The sequence below is a fragment of the Neofelis nebulosa genome, chromosome X, assembly GCF_028018385.1.
Source record: "Neofelis nebulosa isolate mNeoNeb1 chromosome X, mNeoNeb1.pri, whole genome shotgun sequence".
Classification (NCBI taxonomy): Eukaryota; Metazoa; Chordata; class Mammalia; order Carnivora; family Felidae; genus Neofelis; species Neofelis nebulosa.
The window spans coordinates 98,867,175-98,886,737 of record NC_080800.1 but is presented as its reverse complement, the minus strand read 5'-3'; the positions used below and the strand labels follow the sequence as shown (position 1 = coordinate 98,886,737).

Here is a 19,563-nt window from a genome sequence, read left to right as displayed (position 1 = left end):
CCCTGTAGCCATTAGGGGGCGCCAAGACAGCATTATTTGTCTGCCTTGCTACATGATGGAGAGCATGGAAGGCAGCCTGTATTAGGGACCTTAAATACCTTCCTTCCTTGCCGCTTCTCCGCAAGAAATGAAGCCATTTGGGTGGATGACTGTGATCATAGTCTTTTAAAGTTTCAAAACTCTTCGGAATGGACATAGCTTATTCCTTTCACATTCTGAAGATTTCCTGAAATGGAATAGTCTTTAAATGCTATCCAGGAAGAGGTTTCAAAAGCTCATTTTAGTTACTGCAACTTCCTCTGGGATAGTAGCACAAAAATAAGGATTTACTGTAAAATCCTTGATTAATCCATCTTTTTTCCTTCCTTGAGCACTAAGCCCTGTTTTTTTTTAAGTTTATTTATCTATTTTGAGAGAGACAGAGACAACACGAGTGGGGGAGGGGCAGAGAGAGGAGGAGAGAGGGAGGATCCCAAGCAGGCTCCGCACCGCCAGCACAGAGCCCGGATACAGGGCTCAAACCCACGAAACCGTGAGATCATGACCTGAGCTGAAACCAAGAGTTGGATGCTTAATGGACTGAGCCACCTAGGTGCCCCAAGCCCTGTTGCTTCTACCTTAGATATGTTTTCAGTTTGGCCTCTTTGCTGTTTCTTCTGCCACTCACCATCCTAATTCAGGCAACCCCTTCCCCTTTTCCCTTAACCGGGTCAGCAGCTTTCTAAGCACTTTCCCTCTTAAATGAGTTTTCTTAAAAGTTTTTTCCCCTGCCCAGCCCCCACGATTTTGCCATCTTCCTGAAAATAAAGGATATGTGTGTTATTTATTTCCAGCTTTAAAAACTGGAGCTAACCTTCCACTGCTAACAAAACAAAGCCTAACCTGTCCTCAGCTCATTTGGTTTGCTTCGGTGTGTGGCCACCTGCAGCTCGTCTTTCCTTCTTAACCCCCATCGCGTCTTTCCTCTTACTCCCTATGTTTCAGCCACAGTGACTTTGTCATTTCCTCAACGCGCCATGTGCTTTGTCACTTGAGGATGGGGTTAAGACAGGGAGACGGAAGGAGAAGAAAGTCTACACATGTATTTACGCTATTGCTTTTCTCCTACCTTCTTGGAAATGGCTGGTGTTAATCTTGTTTTACAGGGATTTTGACCGTTTATGACCCTGTGCGATTCAGAATTCCATTGAACAACATCTTCAGATGCAATAGTTTATCGACTTTAGAAAAGGATGATGTTGTCCAGTACTATTGGGATGTTCATGTACAAGCTTTTGTCCAGAATGGGACAGTGAGCACAAAAGGTGAGTACTTAAAGTATAGATACTTGGGTCCTAATTTAAGGTTGGAGTATACCAGCTGGCTTTAACTGAACTTGTTATCTGAAAGCATTTTTTTATTTTTTTTATTTTTTTTTTATTTTTATTATTATTTTTTTAATGTTTTTTATTTATTTTTGGGACAGACAGAGACAGAGCATGAACGGGGGAGGGGCAGAGAGAGAGGGAGACACAGAATCGGAAACAGGCTCCAGGCTCCGAGCCATCAGCCCAGAGCCTGACGCGGGGCTCGAACTCACGGACCGCGAGATCGTGACCTGGCTGAAGTCGGATGCTTAACCGACTGCGCCACCCAGGCGCCCCTATTTTTATTTTTTAAACATTTATTCATTTTTGAGAGACAGAGTGTGAATGGGGGGAGGGGCAGAGAGAGAGGGAGACACAGAATCGGAAGCAGGTTCCAGGCTCTGAGCTGTCAGCACAGAGCCCGACGCGGGGCTTGAACTCACGGACTGTGAGATCATGTCCTGAGCCAAGGTCGGACGCTTAACTGACTGAGCCACCCAGGCACCCCATGAAAGCATTTCTGTCCTGAGATTTGTTCATGGTTTACGGTGGACTGTAAAGTTTTTGTAAAGAGTGACAATTCGTACTCTTGTGGAACTTGCAATTTTTTAAAGTTTACTTATTTATTTTGAGGTGGGAGGAGAGAGAGAATCCCAAGCAAGTTCCACACTGTCAGCACGGAGCCCGATGTGGGACTCGAACTCACGAACCGTGAGATCATAACCGAGCTGAAACCAAGAGCCGGATGCTTAACCAACTGAGCTACCCAGGCACCCCGGAACTTGGAATTTTAAGTTGATGACGTACCTGTTATAGGATGGTTTTTGAAAAATGTTTCACCTATAATGTTTTCAGCTGATCAAACCTAATCTTTGTTTGAACAAATCCTCAAATAGCTTGATCATCAGCTCTTTAGCTTTTGATGATCTAAGACCACAGCTTAGGTTGTGATCTTAGATGATCACAGGATGATCTTAGGATGATCTTAGACCAACCAGAGGTTGGGTCCTACTCGGTTAATAATAGCAATGGTACTTGTCTCCTGGCTACCATGGGGCTGCAGTTGAACATTACTTACGAGAAGGTTAGTTGTCTATTTTTCTTGGTACGTTCTTCTCGTATTTCCTTTCAAATACGGTATATCCTACGTCTGGCCCAAGAGTCCTGTTACTAGACTGATTCTGTTTTAATATATGTACTGCCGAAGCGAGCACTAGACCGATTCTCGTTTTCGTTTTAAACTTTATTTATTTGTTTTGAGACAGAGAGGGGGTGAGAGTGCGAAGAGGGGAGGGGCAGAGAGAGAGAGGGAGAGAGAGAGAATCCTAAGCAGGCTCCGCGTTGTCACAGCTTGTGTTCGAAGCTTGAATTTTATAAACTGCTTTTGTAACTTACATATGACTTTATGGAAATGTCGTAATTTCTCATTCACGAGCTCTGGAAAACTACCAACACTGCCTAAGGGGAGTTTGAAATGTGTCTGATTTGCTGTAGGGGTGCTACCAAAAAATGGGTTTACCATTTGAACCCTTTAATGATCTCTAAACTTTTTTTCTGGTAAACGCTCTCCTTCCTTATAGTGGCTGTGTGCGGGGAAGAAGAGGGTGGGCCTAGGTAGGAGTGGAATGTTTTCAAACTTAAATCTCTCCATGTGTCTGGGTGGGTCAGTCGGTTAAGTGTCCGACTCTTGGTTTTGGCTCAGGTCATGGTCTCACGGTTTCGTGAGTTTGAGCCCCGAGTCGGGCTCTGGGCTGGCATCAGGGAGCCTGCTTGGGATTTTCTCTCTCTCCCTCTCTTTCTCTGCCCCTCCCCTGCTCGAGCTGTCTCTGTCTCTCTCAACATAAATAAGTAAAACGATTTTAAAAAAGCTTAAATCTCTCATCTTCACATCAGAGGCAGGTGAAGTTCTTTGGGAATAAAGGGACTTAAGGGTCTACAAATGGGAGTGTGTGGCCACGTGTAAGTAGATACGGCGTTTGTATGTGTCTGGTGTGTCATAACCCTTAGAGACGGTGTGCATCTGAAGCAGCAGTTGGGGAACCTCTGTAGTATCAAGGTGGCCCCTGCCCCTAATGTAACCTTTAGACTTCTGTTGTGAGAGATATTTCGTTCTTTCCTGGCCTTATGAATTAAGGAAAAGTCCCCTTTAGTTTATTTTGTCCTTTGTTTCTTTTAGAATTTCTGTGTGAAAAAGATCGAACTTCAACCACTGTGGCGCCCATCACTCCCACCACCACACCGGCTCCTACTACGACACCCATTCCAAAGGAAAAACCAGAGGTTGGGTCCTACTCGGTTAATAATAGCAATGGTACTTGTCTCCTGGCTACCATGGGGCTGCAGCTGAACATTACTTACGAGAAGGTTAGTTGTCTATTTTTCTTGGTACGTTCTTCTCGTATTTCCTTTCAAATACGGTATATCCTACGTCTGGCCCAAGAGTCCTATTACTAGACTGATTCTGTTTTAATATATGTACTGCTGAAGCGAGCACTAGACCGATTCTGGTTTTCGTTTTAAACTTTATTTATTTGTTTTGAGACAGAGAAGGGGTGAGAGTGCGAAGAGGGGAGGGGCGGAGAGAGAGGAAGAGAGAGAGAATCCTAAGCAGGCTCCGCGTTGTCAGCACAGAGCCCATTGCAGGGCTCGATCTCACAAACTGTGAGATCATGACCTGAGCTGAAATCAAGAGTCTTACTGAGCCACCCGGGTGCCTCTAGACTGATTCTGTTTTAAACAGAGATTTGATGTTGACTCGTTGAGGTTTGATTAGTTTGGAGTTACACAAAGAGTTAATGTCACTGTCAAGGCCTTGTCTTGGCCAGCAGGAAACCTAGCTGTATCCAGGACTCCTTGGGGTTTGGATTGTATTTACCGTCAGCAGATCGGAGTACAAATAGTTGATCTTTATTTCAGTCCGTTTAAAATATGAATCCTTCGCATTTGTATCTGAAGCGCAGTGTAGGTTGATGATGCCAGGAACGGCGCAGCTGTGTCTCCAGCTCTTTGATGACTCAGGTCGGAGAGATGCACTCCTCTAGCTGCAGTGCTCCGCTGAGGCTACAGAGGGCGTGCCGGCGCCCAAGCCCGTTCCCGGAGTCTGGCAACTTAAACAAGCTAGACAGATGGCCCTTGTGCTCCATAAAAATGTGTCTGGTCATTTGGCTCATTGCTGAGGAAGCTTCCCTCTTGTTTTTCTCTCTTTTTTTCCTTAAAGTTGTCTGAGTCCTAGCTTGAGAGCCCGTGCCAACTTTGTTTGAAAGTAAGACACCATGAACCCAGGTATCCAGACAAAAGGAATTTCTGTTCTCCACCGACGTGGCGGATTAGAGTATAAGGTTTTGCCGTGGACTCGTATGGTTAATGTGTACTTTTCTCCCTCTCCTTCCACGACAGGTTGCTTCGATTATTAACATCAACCCCAACACAACCGACTTCACCGGTAACTGCCATCCTCAGAGCGCTCTGCTTAGGCTGAACAGCAGCAACATCAAATTTCTTGACTTTGTCTTTGCCGTGGTGAGTAACAGACTTTTCTAAGATTAGGTTCGTTTTGGGGCGCCTGGGTGGCTCAGTCGGTTGAGCGTCCGACTTCGGCTCAGGTCACGATCTCGCGGTCCGCGAGTTCGAGCCCCGCGTCGGGCTCTGGGCCAATGGCTCGGAGCCTGGAGCCTGTTTCCGATTCTGTGTCTCCCTCTCTCTCTGCCCCTCCCCCGTTCATGTCTGTCTCTCTCTGTCTCAAAAATAAATAAACGTTAAAAAAAAAATTAAAAAAAAAAAGATTAGGTTCGTTTTCTTAGGAACACATCTGAAAGTCTAAACAGCTGTGTGTTTGGTGGGGGGTTGGCTATTTAGCTGTATTTTCCATTTCAGCACTACTTAATTATAAAGTGTAGTCCATTGATCCGCTTTCATCCCTGAGAGTCACCTCAGTGGTCCGTGGGCAGGACTCTTGTATTAATGTTCACCAGAAGTGACCGTTCTGCCGTCACACAGACTTTAGGATAGGAGCGAGAATTACCCCACCTCCCCCCCCGAAACTCTGTAATCCATCTCATATAGATATACTTAATCATAAAGTATGCATGAATTTATATGTCATGTATTTTATAAAAGATAAAAAGTAGTTTCCATAATATTTTTCTCTATTACTGGTTAGAAAATTCGTGTTTGTCTGCTATAATATCTTAGTGCTTTTTGGAGGCTCTACTGTTTGTCACAGTACCAGCAATGATAATACTTAACATTTATTGAGTACTTGCCATGTGCAAGGCTCTGGCTTAAGTACTTATTAACACACATAAATTCATTAAATCAAGATAGTTTAGGGGCGCCTGGGTGGCTCAGTCGGTTGAGCGTCCGACTTCGGCTCAGGTCACGATCTCACGGTTCGTGAGTTCGAGCCCCGCGTCAGGCTCTGGGCTGATGGCTCAGAGCCTGGAGCCTGCTTCCGATTCTGTGTCTCCCTCTCTCTCTGCCCCTCCCCCATTCATGCTCTGTCTCTCTCTGTCTCAAAAATAAATAAACATTAAAAAAAAATTAAAAAAAAAATAAATCAAGATAGTTTATAATGGCAGTGTTCGGGATTTTGTTCATGCTCAAATCCAGGGCTGAGCCCTGGGAACCTTCTGCGGAGCCTGCTTAAAATTCTCTTCCTCCCTCTCTCTCTTCCCTTCCCCCCACCAAATAACTAAACTTAAAGTGGGATGAGTGATAGACCAGAAGAAAATACAAAGCCTGTGGGAGTATAAAGGAGGCAGTGGTTCATTTTGGGTGGAGGAGAGTCAAGGTTTCACGGAAGAGATGACATTTGAGCTGGACCTTCAAAGATGGGTTAGATTTATACATATGGAGCTAAGGGGAGTAAGTGGAAAAGTACAGGTACTTTCTGGGTAAAGGAACACAGTCAAGACCAGCTAGGAGAATGAGGCATGTGGCAGGTATGGAAAAGTAGTTGGGACAAACTGTGAGGAGCCTTGAATGCCAAGCTGAGATGTAGCCTAAGTCAAGGAGAGAGATAGCCTCTTTTACGCTTCCTCCTGACATTTCTCTGCGTCTCTCCCTTCCATTTTCCTTCCCCATCTGTCACCTTCCTTCCTGGCCCTGATTCCAGCTTGCATGACCTCTTACCTGGATTGTTGAAACAGCCTCCTAACTAGTCCTTCCTCTGCCTCTCCTCCCTCAGTGTTCTTCTGCATCGGTGTAACCTTCCTGCAGCACAGCTCTTCCCCAGAAACCTGCAGTGGTTCTGTTTTACCAACAAGATACCCTCTAAATTCCACGGCAGTGTATTTCCAGTGTCTCCCCCGGCACCCCCCGCCCGCACCATGCAACGTAACTTGCATGTCCGGTTTTGTTTCCTTCTCTCCCTTCTCATGAATCCCACGCTCCCCTCACCCTGTGCCCTGTGCACTTTCAGTGAGGTAGGAGAGCATAGTAGTAATCAGTACATAGGCTCTGCAGCCAGGCTTCCTGGGTTCAAACCCCACCTCACTGACTACCAACCATATAGCCTTGGGGAAAATCACTTTAACATCTCCCTACTTCGATCACCCCATCCCAGACCGGGGCATTATAATTATTCGATGTGAAGTTTTAAGAACATTGCTTGGTACTGAGTACGTTTCAAATGCTAGCGTACTTGTGACGATGCTTATTTTCTGGTTACCTTAGCTCATGCTGTTGCCTTCTCGAATACCCTTTCCTGCTTGTTTCCTGATTGAGTCCTACTTAGTTCAAATGGCCTATCCCTAAGCTTGTATCACTTTGCTTCTTTCCTACTTGGATGTCATCTGTCTCCTTTTAATTTTTATAACTTGTCACTGTCTTTTTTTTTTTTTTGCAATATGGTTATTTCTTTATGTATTTATCTTATCTTTCCTGGCAGATTGCAAACATGGTGGGGGTGGGATCTGAGTCTGGTTCACGTGGCCGGCTCCCTGGAACACTTAGATAATGTTGCCTTGTACATGCTAAGCACTAAAATAATTAGAATGACTGGCTGATCAGATGAGTGCTTCACAAAGATAATAGCAGTGAAGGAAGGATCCCAGCTGGAGAGGCTGAAAAGGCGGGGAGGGAGCCCAGTTAAGAAGAGACTGTCGAGATCCAGGCTAGAGGAGGCGAGGGCTCAGCAAGTGACACGAGGAATAAAATGAGGGGCTGAACTGTTGAGTGTCGAAGAGCCATGTGACTACACCTTTGGTCCAAAAATGGGAACAAAATGCAGAGGAAAAAAGATTCTGTCACGTTTTACTTCATTGCAGTTTATTGTCTTGGCCCGGGGTCTAATCTGTGGCTTTATTTTCTGGATAATAGTATTAGATTGCTTTTTGTCTGTAGATATTAACTGTACCTGTAGACAGTTGCGATGTGTTGATTAACTCGAAGCTCTTTTCCTAACAGAAAAATGAAAACCGATTCTATCTGAAGGAAGTGAATATCAGCATGTATTTAGTAAATGGCTCTGGTAAGCAAAGCATTGGCCTCGGGGAGAAGAGTGGGCTGGGTTTCACTGAAGAAATAGAAACCATAGCTGTTTTGTTACCAAATAGTACCTTATTTAATGCAACAGAAGACTCTGTGTGGAAATTGTACCTCGACCACACATGAAAATCAGTAACTTAAGTCTCCCTTATTTTCGAAGTGTGGTGGCTAATAGTCAAGGATGTGACTGATTTTTTTTGACCATAGAAACCTCTATAGAAAGATAGGAAACCTAGTGGCCATAAGAATGGCTTTTTGTGGGTAGACCCTGTACCCCAAGCTTCCATACTTCCCTGGAAAATTCTGAGGACTGTCCCATTTCTTAGGTCGACAGGATGAGATGTTACTAACAGGGGCGCCCGGCTGGCTCAGACGGTAGAGCATACGACTCTTGATTTCAGGGTCGTGAGTTCGTGCCACACATTGGGCATAGAGCCTACTTTAAAAAGAAGTTACTAACATGTCTGTTTTCCTTAAAGTTTTCAGCATCGCAAATAACAATCTGAGCTACTGGGATGCGCCCCTGGGAAGTTCTTATATGTGCAACAAAGAGCAGACTGTTTCAGTGTCTGGAGCATTTCAGATAAATACCTTTGATCTAAGGGTTCAGCCTTTCAACGTGATGGAAGGAAAGTATTCTACAGGTAAGAGTTGAGCAAGTTCTGTTGATAATTTATGTTCTCATGTTGACTGATAGGTGGCTTTTCCTTTGGCTCATGGGCATCGAAGCATTGAAATACAGAAATATGAATTCACCTCTTGTGACTCTGTTGGAGAGTTCGCATAGCCTTGAGCAAGTTGTGTGAACTGTATTTGGCTCATCGGTTTGCTCAAACTAGATTTTTTTGTGTGGATCTGAGAACCATTTGCACCCAAGTTCTTACGGCTAAAAACTGATGGAAGCTTTCAATGAGCTTAAGTGAGCCTAAGGTATAGACACTCCTAGGTTTTAGTTTGTGAGAAGGATGGCAGCTTTGAGCATCTTGGATCTGTTTTGGGGGGGCCATCTTCTCATCGGAAATGTTTTCATACGCGAATAAAAGCAGTTGGGTCTTATTTTGTTAAGACAAAAGATTATGATTAGCAAAGCCTCCAATGCAGTGAGCAGTGTTTTGGTCAGCCAAAATGATTTGGAGAGTTTTTAAAAGCATGTGCCAGTGTGAATGAGGTTTTTTTGGAAGATCTACTCAGGGCTAATGGTGGTATTTATCAGATTTTTTAATGAAACCTTTGTGGAGGGCTCAGTTCAGTGTGTTGATATGAATATGAAAGATGCATTTGGCATTACAAGATTAACATTTGCACACAGGGAAAAAAAGTACATAGAATTCCTTAATTGACTTGTCCTTTTAGACTGATTACCTAAAATTGGGGGTTTGTGGATCACAGCTCTGCTGAGCAGAGCCATTCAAACCGTCTGCATCCTTTTTAACAATTAATTCTCTGGTTTAGAAGGAAATGTGGAAGCCGTGTTTAAAAGCAAATGTGCCATGAGCCCCTGAACCGCTTTTGCAGTGGTGCTGAATCCCCCTGCCTGACCTGGTTAGGCTAGGGTAAGTGGGGGGCCTTTATCCCACCATTCTCGTGACCGGAGAGGTCAGTCACACTTAGAAATTGTTTTGAAGCCTTCCTTTTCCCTCGTCAGTTTTGCTTATGTACTACGATTATTTTGATCCTTTCATAGTTTTATTTTTGAGTCTTTATCTAGCTCCCCTACATCGTTACCCTAATTTTAGGCCCAGATTTGTGTTTAGAATTGAAAATCATTTTCAGTGTGATAGCAGCTCGGGTCTGCTTAGCTAGTCAGCTGTAATAGAGATAGAGATGGGTTGCGTTCCTTCTCGGATCTGAAACTTTGGTTTTTTTGTATGTAGAGTTAAAAATGGTACCCAAAGGAATATACAGCATTTAATCCTGGTAATGGGTGTGTAATGTACTCATGGAGCTAGGTTCTTGACCATGGGTACCCATAAATATGATATACTTGACTGTAGAGGAGGAGGAAATAGACCTGCAGTAAGGTAAAAGAGTGTTGATTGGATTCTACTGGATGGGACTACTCTCCAGAAATAGACAAGCTAGCCCGTGTGGGCTGCCAGCCTTGGGCAGGTTGATAAATGCAGTAAACACACACCAATTAGTAAGAGGTCCCAGTTTCTTGACTTCTGTAGCCATTAAAATCATACACTCTAGGTCAGGGATCTGCAAAGTGTATTTGTAAGGCACAGACAGTAAGTGTTTTTAAGTTTGGAGGCCATATGGGCTCTGTCACAACTATTCAGTTCTGTTGTAGCATGAAAACAGCCACAGGCAATAAACAAATGAGTGTGGCTGGGTTCCAATAGAACTTTATTTATGGATACTGAAATCTGAATTTCATATAATTCTCATGTGTCACAAAATTTCTTCTTCCTCTTTTTTTTTTTTTATATCATTTAAAAATGTCGAAAAGCCATATTTAGCTCTTGGGTCAGAATTGGCCTCCAGGCTATAGTTTGCTCTCTGCTCTAAAGGATTCCAGAGCCAGCACGGTTCTAATCCCATGATTAAACCTTTCTGATCTGTGCTCAATTTCCCAAAAGACTCTACCACTAAGAGGCTAATCTGCCCATGTAGAAATGGGCTGGATTAACTCTCTTCATTTCTGGTAAAGTAACATTCCTCTATTTTGGAAAGGACTTGAAATATGAAACACGTACATGTATGTATGTGTTTACTCAGAGATATAAAGGAGTATAGTATATATGTATTCATATACGTGAATACCTGTATTCATACACACACGAAAGAAAAGACCAGTAAGTTTTAGGATTTTAATTCTAGAGCAATCCATAATTTTCTTTAGCTTTATCATTACACTATATTTGTCTTAGTTACTTAACGTTGATTTCGTAAGAGCGTTTCTGACTTTTGAATCAACATCTTTTACTTTTGGACATTCATTTTTGATTATACTCATTATTTGTCACACACTTTTTCTCACCTACAGCCCAGGAGTGTTCGCTGGATGATGACACCATTCTAATACCAATTATAGTTGGTGCTGGTCTTTCAGGCTTGATTATCGTTATAGTGATTGCTTACCTAATTGGCAGAAGAAAAAGCTATGCCGGATATCAGACTCTGTAATACTGATCCATATGTGATCTCTGTTACAAAATAACAAAGCAAGTACAAGTTCCAACATGCAATACTGTTCAGTTTGAGGTATATTTTAGTTGCAGTTCTGATCTTAGAATGGGTGGTGTGGGGGATTTCGAACTTAAATAAATAGAACCCCCCCCTCAAAACTATAAACTACACATTAATCACGTGATTTTGGGTCTTTCCCCCCACCAAGCCAAGGAATTTAAAACTTATTTCCACGGCAAAAAAGCATGTGTGAAATCACCTGGGTTATTGGTTCTACTCTATTGTCTTGAATTAGTATTTCTGCATATTTGCTGTAGGTATTCTGGTGAGCAATCTACAGTTCAGGAAACAGATTTCAAAAAGAGATTTTTTTTTTCCTACATGGAGTCAAAATTGACACAGTGCATCCTACAGTGGATTTGTACTTGCTCCTTTTGCATTTTTTTGTGATTTTGTTTGCAGGTTAACTTAGCTACCTTGGCATTGCTGCATATTTGACCTATGAGAGATATGCCAATAGATTTGAACAGGGTCTGGTATTATGTTCTTAGCGATGAATGCTTTTCTAATGCCTTTTGAATACATTTGTATTTAATGTGGCTGTAATGACAAAAGATACAAAAGCTGTATAAATTTTGGAATAGGTGTTAATCTTGTTTAATCCTTTTTTTTTTGTTTTTTAAAGAAAAAAGTGGATTTCTTTCAATCTTTTAATGGCAAGACACAAGACTATTCCAACTGGGCATTTCAATCCATTTTCTAGGTGCTTTAGAGATAATTGGTAGGCAGTGCCAGTTTGGGGCGTTAGATCTTTGTACCTGTAAATTGGCCTCTACACGCAGTGCAGAAATCAATGTGGTTTCTCTTTAGCCTTGCAGTATGCTTCTCGGTGGTAGTATGCTCTTTCTTTTCTTGTGTTTTTTTTCTCTTCTCCTTTCCTTTCCTTCTCTTTTTCTTAAAGAAGAAATGCCAGGATGTCCTAGAACCCAGACAAAGAAGTGCACTTACACTTAGAAAGTAACTCGCACCTAACCTAAAAGTCTTGGTCTTCTCTTAGTCCATTAAAAAGTTCTGCTTTCTTCCAGCTTGCATCGATTGCTACAGCATTTACTAATTTGACTTTCACATTTAAATGGTTCTGTGCTAATCAAAACTTAACGTTATTATTGTTCATTATGGTGGAATCATTACTAATTCATGTACTTTGTGTTCAGTTTTGTGCCCTGGAGATATGCACCAATTGTCCACTTATCATGCACTGCCTAATGTTTATATGAGAAAGCAAAACATTTCAGCTTGATAGTTAACACATCAGGTAGTTTTCACTGCTCTAGGAGACCTTTTTTTTGGTATTGGAATGGCTGAGCAAATATTTAAAAGTTTTTAGTATGCAGCCATATATGGAAGGGAGGTTTCTGTGATTTTCGAGTGGGAGATTATGTGCCCCCACATTCACTAGAAAATGGGATACGTGGGTTCCAAACTATGACTGATGTTAAATTACTTTGGTAGTCTGGCTATATACACCACACACACACACACACACACACACACACACACACACAGGCAATTGCATGTTAGCATGTGTATGTCTATAGGTATCTTTCGAGTTATGCTGGAGTGGCAAATACTTTCTCCCACTTAGATTTGCTCTCTGCTTAGAGTAGCCTGAAACTCTTACTGGCTCAGAATCAGATTCTTGGCCAGCCCCTCCCTTAAAGCTACATTGAGCTGCATTGCCAGCTTAAGGCACTTTTTAAAGACTAAATATAAATCTGATTTTTAAAAGTTATTTTTTACTTTTAAATAGTGTTCTAGTGTAGGATTGTTAACCTTATATGAATAGATAATGCTTGTAAGAAAATGGGCGTTAGATATTTCTCATGAGTCAAAATAAAGCAGCTTTTTATTTGAAAATAAAAACCGGAAGCACAAGTGGGTGGCGCTTGCTTAATGCTGTTGATGTTTCTAAAAGTTTTTACATTTAGATTATATACCTAATTCATATTAAAATACCTCTAATTAGCACTGTTTTGTAGAAAATCTGACTTCATTGAATATTTTTGTATTTTACATGGGCCAGTTTATATCCTCTTACTTACACTATTACTTCCTATAGCCACATGTTCTTTGTACCTTTTGTAGTTTTGTTCTTTGTACTGGGTTTACACCTTGCTGGTCTCACATGCTATTTGGTTCTAGGTGTTTCTCATGTTTTAGCATTTGTATAAAGAAACTGGTCCATGTAAATACTTTTCATGTTTTTTTCTCATGTTTAAACCACTAGTTGATGTATGGTGTTTAGATATTTGCCTGTCCAATTTGCTCAACATACTGCTTCTAAAACAAACAATAAAGATTCTTTTATTTCTTAAGGAAATTTGCTCACATTTTTTCCCATTGGTTAAAGTAAAACTTTTGTATACTTTATGATGACGATTTCTTCCAAAAGGGAAAACTTTAGAAAAGCTTAGAAGTGGAACTAAGTTATTTCCAAAATATTCTGTGTATTACCATCTGGAAGAGTGGTCCCGTGCATTGGTCTGTACTGATGCTGGGCTGGCTACAGATTAAGAATCACCTGGGAAGCTTGTTAGAAAAATTCACATGCCAGCCTCAATTCCTAGAAGATTTCACTTAGCAGGTCTGGGTGTGCGTGTGTGTGCGCGTGTGTGTGCGCGTGTATGTGTGTGTAAGCGCTCCAGTAAGATCTGGCATGTAGCCAATTAGAGAACCAGTGATCTGGAATATTTATTTCATAGGAAGACCTTTAGAGTATCTCCCTGTTCACTTTTCTTTTTTCCTTTATTTTTATTAAAAAGATTTTTAATGTTCATTTTTGGGAGAGACAGAGAGGGGCAGAGAGAGAGGGAGACCCAGAATCCGAAGCAGGCTTCAGGCTCTGAGCAGTCAGCACAGAGCCCGATGTGGGGCTCAAACTCATGAACTGTGAAATCATGACCTGAGCCGAAGTCGGATGCTTAACCGGCTGAGCCACCCAGGTGCCCCTCTTTGTTCACTTTTCTCAACTCTCTAAGTTGAGGCTGATATAGATAGTAGCTGTACATTGCAGCCATACAAACCCAGCTAGCTATTGATCTGAACCAAAATAAGATTGGGTGCAATCACTCTCTCAGATCACCCTAAAATACTTGAATCATCCAATTTTCACCTAGCTTCCCAGTCACCTAGTACACACAAAAACTTGGCAACCTGGCGTTGCCAACCTAACTTTCCTCTGGATTGCCCACTTCAGCCATGTGACTGCCAGTTAATTGTCACAACTTCCAGCTACTAGCTGCCATGTGACTTTGGCCAAGCTGCTTAACTTCTGGGGTCTCCATTTCTTCATCTGGGGGCTGAGGGCTTTAAAATCCTGTTACTCTTGATTTCTTTGAGTGATAGTTTCCATTTCAGTGAAAATTTTGAGTATTTTTAGAACAAATCTGAAAAGAAGCTACTAGATATAATCAAGAGCATACTTTATATACAGCGTAAAATATACCATCTGAAGCTTCTTGCACTTTTCAGGAGGAATTCTTGTAAGACTCAGATATTTTTTAAGATTTTAGCATTTCATCTTTGTTTCTTTAAGTAGATAATGTTAAATTATCTTGGGCTCCTCTTGCTCCCACCCATCTCTTTTATTCTGGTAACTAGCTTTCTGCATCAATAATTACCATATCTTGTTTTTGAAAACTAGTATAGACATGTTTGGGTAACACTGAGTAGCTTCAAGTATCTTCAGATTCATGTGATACACTTCAAACAGTTTGTAGATCTAAAAGGTATATAATTAGGTGTCACATAAGACTGTGATTCTTAGGGCACCTGGGTGGCTCTGTCAGGCCTCCGACTTCGGCTCAGGTCATGATCTCACGGTTCCTTTGGTGAGTTCAAGCCCTGCATCGGGCTCTCTGCGGATAGTGTGGGGGCCCCTTCAGATCCACTATCCCCCTCTTTCCCTGCCCCTTCCCTGCTTGTGCACCTGTGCACTCTCTCTCAAAAATAAACATTAAAAATCTTAAAAAAAATATGATTCTTAATGCTGATTCTTCCAAAGAGAAATTTTGAGGCAGTTGGTTTTTAAGATGAGTTTGTTTTATATTTTGTCACAAATGTATATCTCAGCTTTCCGACTGAAAACTGTTCACTGAAAATAGTTTTTGAAAAATTTCTGAGCTAACAGAAAATTGAGGATTAATAGAATTTTTAATCTATATGAAACTTTTCATTGAAATTTCAGCGGCCGTGAAACCTTTTTATCTTTAAAAATCTTCAGTGCTTCTGTAATTAATTATTGAACTCTTCCACAAATACACTCTTTGTTTCTCCAGAAATATTTTCAGTATGGGTCTCAAGTCTACATTTTGCAAATATATCAGGTCAAAATGACCTGAGAGATTTTCTTTCCTTCAGGATGTGATCCTGTTAAAATTACTGTTTTCCAAAATTTCTTTCCATCACCTAAAGAATTTTTAAAGGCTGAATTCGTAAAATCAATAGTTATTATAAATTAATACTTCACATACTAATTGAGAGCATTTTAAGTAAGTGACAGCATCGAGAAAGGTCTTTGTATTAGTGGAATTGCCTTTTTGATCTACTCTGGGAATATTTGTCTTACATGAAAGCCTTATTGGCAGTATTTATGAAAGTCGTTTCAGTACTAGGTCAAATACCCAATTTGGGAAAGAGAGGACTATGAATCCGTTGCCAGAATAAGAAATTAATCTGCTAATAAATTTTTTAAAAACCAAGTTATATTACATCCAAGGCATAATACTTTATGGTTCATGTCACCTCATAGTTTATATGCTGGGTGGTAATTTGGGAAATTGAAGGGGAGGAGTCAGCTCACCGGGTGCTCCTGCCCATATACTCACAAGTCACATCTGGCAATCTCCGCTATCTGGATCTCTAACAGAACCAAGAAGCAAGTAAAAAAGATCATTGAGCTGGCAGCCAAAGCCTATATCATAAAGTCCATAAACTCCAGGATTGCATCCTGTTCCCAGTTATTGCCCCAGAGGCTAGTAAAAGCCTGGCCCATTTCTTAAATGTAGGCACAATCAGAATTGCCTTGTAGCCTGTCCATTCTTATTTCGACACAGTTCTAACGAGCTTAATTATCTGATTTCTCAAACCCTGGTAGATTGCAAGCTAGGGCAGTAAGAGGCAAGGAAATGGAAAGTAGAAGTGATGGTTCAACATCCCAGCTGCCTTCCTCTGCAGGTGTACCTCCATCTGTACCATTGCTTCCTCCTCTCCACTCTCGGTCGCTTTTCTTTTCCTGCTCGGTGCTTCCAGGATCCCATTTCACCTGCCTCCTAGGCGACTTTGTACCATTGTCTTCAGTCAATTGTTTGTTTTGTTGTTGTTTGTTTGTTTGTTTTAACTTTTTTTTTAAATTTTTTTTAATGTTTATTTATTTTTGAGACAGAGAGAGACAGAGCATGAAAGGGGGAGGGGCAGAGAGAGAAGGAGGCACAGAATCCGAAGCAGGCTCCAGGCTCTGAGCTGTCAGCACAGAGCCCGACGTGGGGCTCGAACTCACAGACCGCGAGATCGTGACCTGAGCTGAAGTCGGACGCTTAACCGACTGAGCCACCCAGGCGCCCCTGTTTTAACTTTTTTTAATGTTTATTTATTCTTGAGGGAGAATGAGAGAGACAGAGTGTGAGTGGGGGAGGGGCAGAGAGCGAGGGAGACACGGAATCCGAAGCAGGCTCCAGGCTCCGAGCTGTCGGCACAGAGCCCGACGCGGGGCTCAAACCCACGAACCGTGAGATCATGACCTGAGCTGAAGTTGGACGCTTAACCCACTGGACCACCTAGGCGCCCCGTCTTCAGTCAATTGTTAATGGCTCTTTCCCTTGGTCTACAGACTGTATTTAAGTCTCTTCCACCCTAAAGCTAGCCTTTGTTCTTCTAACTACCTACTTCCTTGTTGTCCTCTCTTCTTCTAAACTTGTCAGAACGACTACTGAATGTTCCCCATCCCAAGTCGTTGATCTCCCAACTGATCACTTTCCTTTTGCTCCTAAACCTATAGTAATTGGACTCACAACCAACACCTTCCATATTGCTAGAGATCCAGTAGGTTCTCTAATATTTTTCACTATTCTTCCATGCTGATTGAAGCTGTTTCCTTCCTTGGCTTCTGTGGCACCACTTTCTACATGCCTTTTCTATTTCTTTTCCTTGCTCCTTTATTCCTCAAATATTAGTGTTCCCAAGGGTTTTGTCTCTGGTCCTTTTTAAATTCTGTTTGCCCTTGCTGAGACATAAATGTGTCCCTGGTTTTTATTGTCACTTAGGTTCATCAACCACTCGGTTGGGACACAGGCAGGCATCTTAAACCCAGAAGATCCAAAACTGACCATCTCCCTCTTCCACATATTTCTCTCCACCCTGCCCACACTCACAAAAATAAAATAGATAAATTAAAAAAACCCAGCCCACACACATAAAAATAACTACAAACAAATCTGAATGCACAGATTCTCCCTCCTGTATTCCCTATCATGATGAACGGCACCAGTATCTACATAATCACTCAAGTGTGGAATTGAAAGCCATTTTATTACCTCCTACCACACCCCCAATATCTGTGTGGTCAATTCTGCCTTCTCATTGGATCGCTAGTCTGTCCCTTTCTGTATCTGTGCTTCGTTAACCTGGTTCGGGACCATATTATTGGTCTTCTGGCCTCTAGCAATAGAGACGCCTCGTCACTTCCAGTCCTGCAGCTGCCGTAACTTCCAAAACAATATCCTGGTTAAAATCTTACTACACTGTTTTTTTCCCCCATCAGTATGAGGCCAGGCTACCTAGAGCATACAATGCCTTTGTGAGCTGGTCCTGGAGTCCTTTTTCTGCTGCTTTTCCAGCCAAGAGTACCTCTTGATCCATCCTAGCTATGCCGACCTGCTTGCATTTCCCCTGAAATGCCATGTTTTCTTGCCCTCCATATTTTGGTCTGTGCTGTTTCATATACTTGGAATGCCCTTCCCGCATTATCTGCATGGTTAATTCCTACTCATAAATTTTTTTTGGAGAGGGAGGAGAGGGGCAGAGGGAGAAGCAGGGGGAGAATCCCCAGTAGGCTCTGTGCTCTCAGCACAGAGCCCAACACGGGGCTCGATCTCACGAAGCACAAGATCATGACCTGAGCTGAGCTAAGAGTCTGACGCTCAGCTGACTGAGCCATGCAGGCGCCCCGGTTCCTGCTCATTCCTCAGTCACCAGTGTCACCCCTTTCAAAGTATGCCTTGTGTAACAAGGCCGAGTTGAGTGTGCCCCTGAAACACTTCCATGGCCCTTTGTGGGCTGCCGCCCCATCACAGCACATTTTGAGATCCTAACCCCTGCTTTTCTTGTCTGACTCATACCAGAGGCAGGCAGCTATGCTATCAGGGTCAGCTTCTCCTTTCTGCTCAATGACCTCAGGTTGCTACATGTTGAATTCATATGTCTGCTTTGTATGGCTGTTCAGTTGGCTCCTTGCATTAATGCTTCACAATCTGCAGTGTTCTGGGCACTCTGCTGCTTCTACATTATAACAGTTGGCCTCTGAAAGCTCACAGCCTGGTCATCAAGGAAAGATTGAGTTTATGTACCTTTCATCCAAAATGACTGCATTTGCAGGGGGGCGGGGGAGGTCCTTAAAAGTGTACGATTTGGTTATTTGGAAAATCGCTTTGGTGGAACATCTCATTTGCCGATAAGGAGTGCCAGTGACTTGTTCCCTTGGCGTCAGAGACAAATACGCGTGTCAGGAAGTGCTGTCATTTTAACCTAACATTTGCAGATTTGAAATTTTGTCACTGTTTCTGTTCTCAATTGTCCTTTCTCCATGTCTAGCTCAAGACTGCAGTGCAGATGACGACAACTTCCTTGTGCCCATAGCGGTGGGAGCAGCATTGGCAGGAGTACTTATTCTAGTGTTGCTGGCTTACTTTATTGGTCTCAAGCGCCATCACGCTGGATATGAGCAATTCTAGAACCTGTAGTTTGATTGATTATATAAAAATACATGCACATAAGATTTTTTTGCCTTTCAATTTTGAAACACGTTGCTCTCTTAAGACTGATGTGTTGAAACTTTTGAAATCAGTCCCAGCATTTAGAGATAAGTCTTTATGAATAAAAACTATTCTCTTTTATCAGCTTAAAATTAAATACTGTATTTACTGGTCCTGAAGACAAACTGGTTAAAAACATTGGTGTGTGGTGTGTTAAGGTCTACCCTTTTAGAGGCCTTGGCCAAATTTTGATCCTAACCTCAGATGCCTTAAACTTATTAACCTGGCCATTATAAGAATAAAATATGTAGCTGTCTCTTAATGGAATTAATAAATCCTGTTTCACTACCGGTGTTCTGTTTTAATATTAGAACTATCCTGATTTAAACTCATCACAGTACTTTTGCATATAGCTCATTCAATAAATATCGATGTGACATAAATGCCCATCAAATATGCTCAAACTTGGTTTTTAGTCGAATGTCCTCAGGACCATCAACATTTTTTAGGTTATGTGACTTGCTGTTTTCTTTGAGTTTGATTTAAGGATGAAGCCAGGATCTCAGGCTTGT

The 19,563-nt window shown here is 42.0% G+C and overlaps 1 protein-coding gene across 1 annotated transcript in view; it reads left to right on the top strand.

The window, feature by feature from the left end:
* The window catches only part of LAMP2 (lysosomal associated membrane protein 2), a 36,372-nt gene extending 17,033 nt beyond the window's left edge, over window positions 1–19,339 (top strand). Inside the window, 6 exon segments of the mRNA XM_058713848.1 lie at window positions 1,146–1,304; window positions 3,523–3,710; window positions 4,743–4,865; window positions 7,752–7,815; window positions 8,312–8,476; window positions 18,831–19,339. Coding sequence (XP_058569831.1) covers window positions 1,146–1,304; window positions 3,523–3,710; window positions 4,743–4,865; window positions 7,752–7,815; window positions 8,312–8,476; window positions 18,831–18,970 — 839 coding nt within the window. The 3' untranslated portion in view covers window positions 18,971–19,339.
* The last annotated feature ends 224 nt before the right edge of the window (window positions 19,340–19,563 follow it).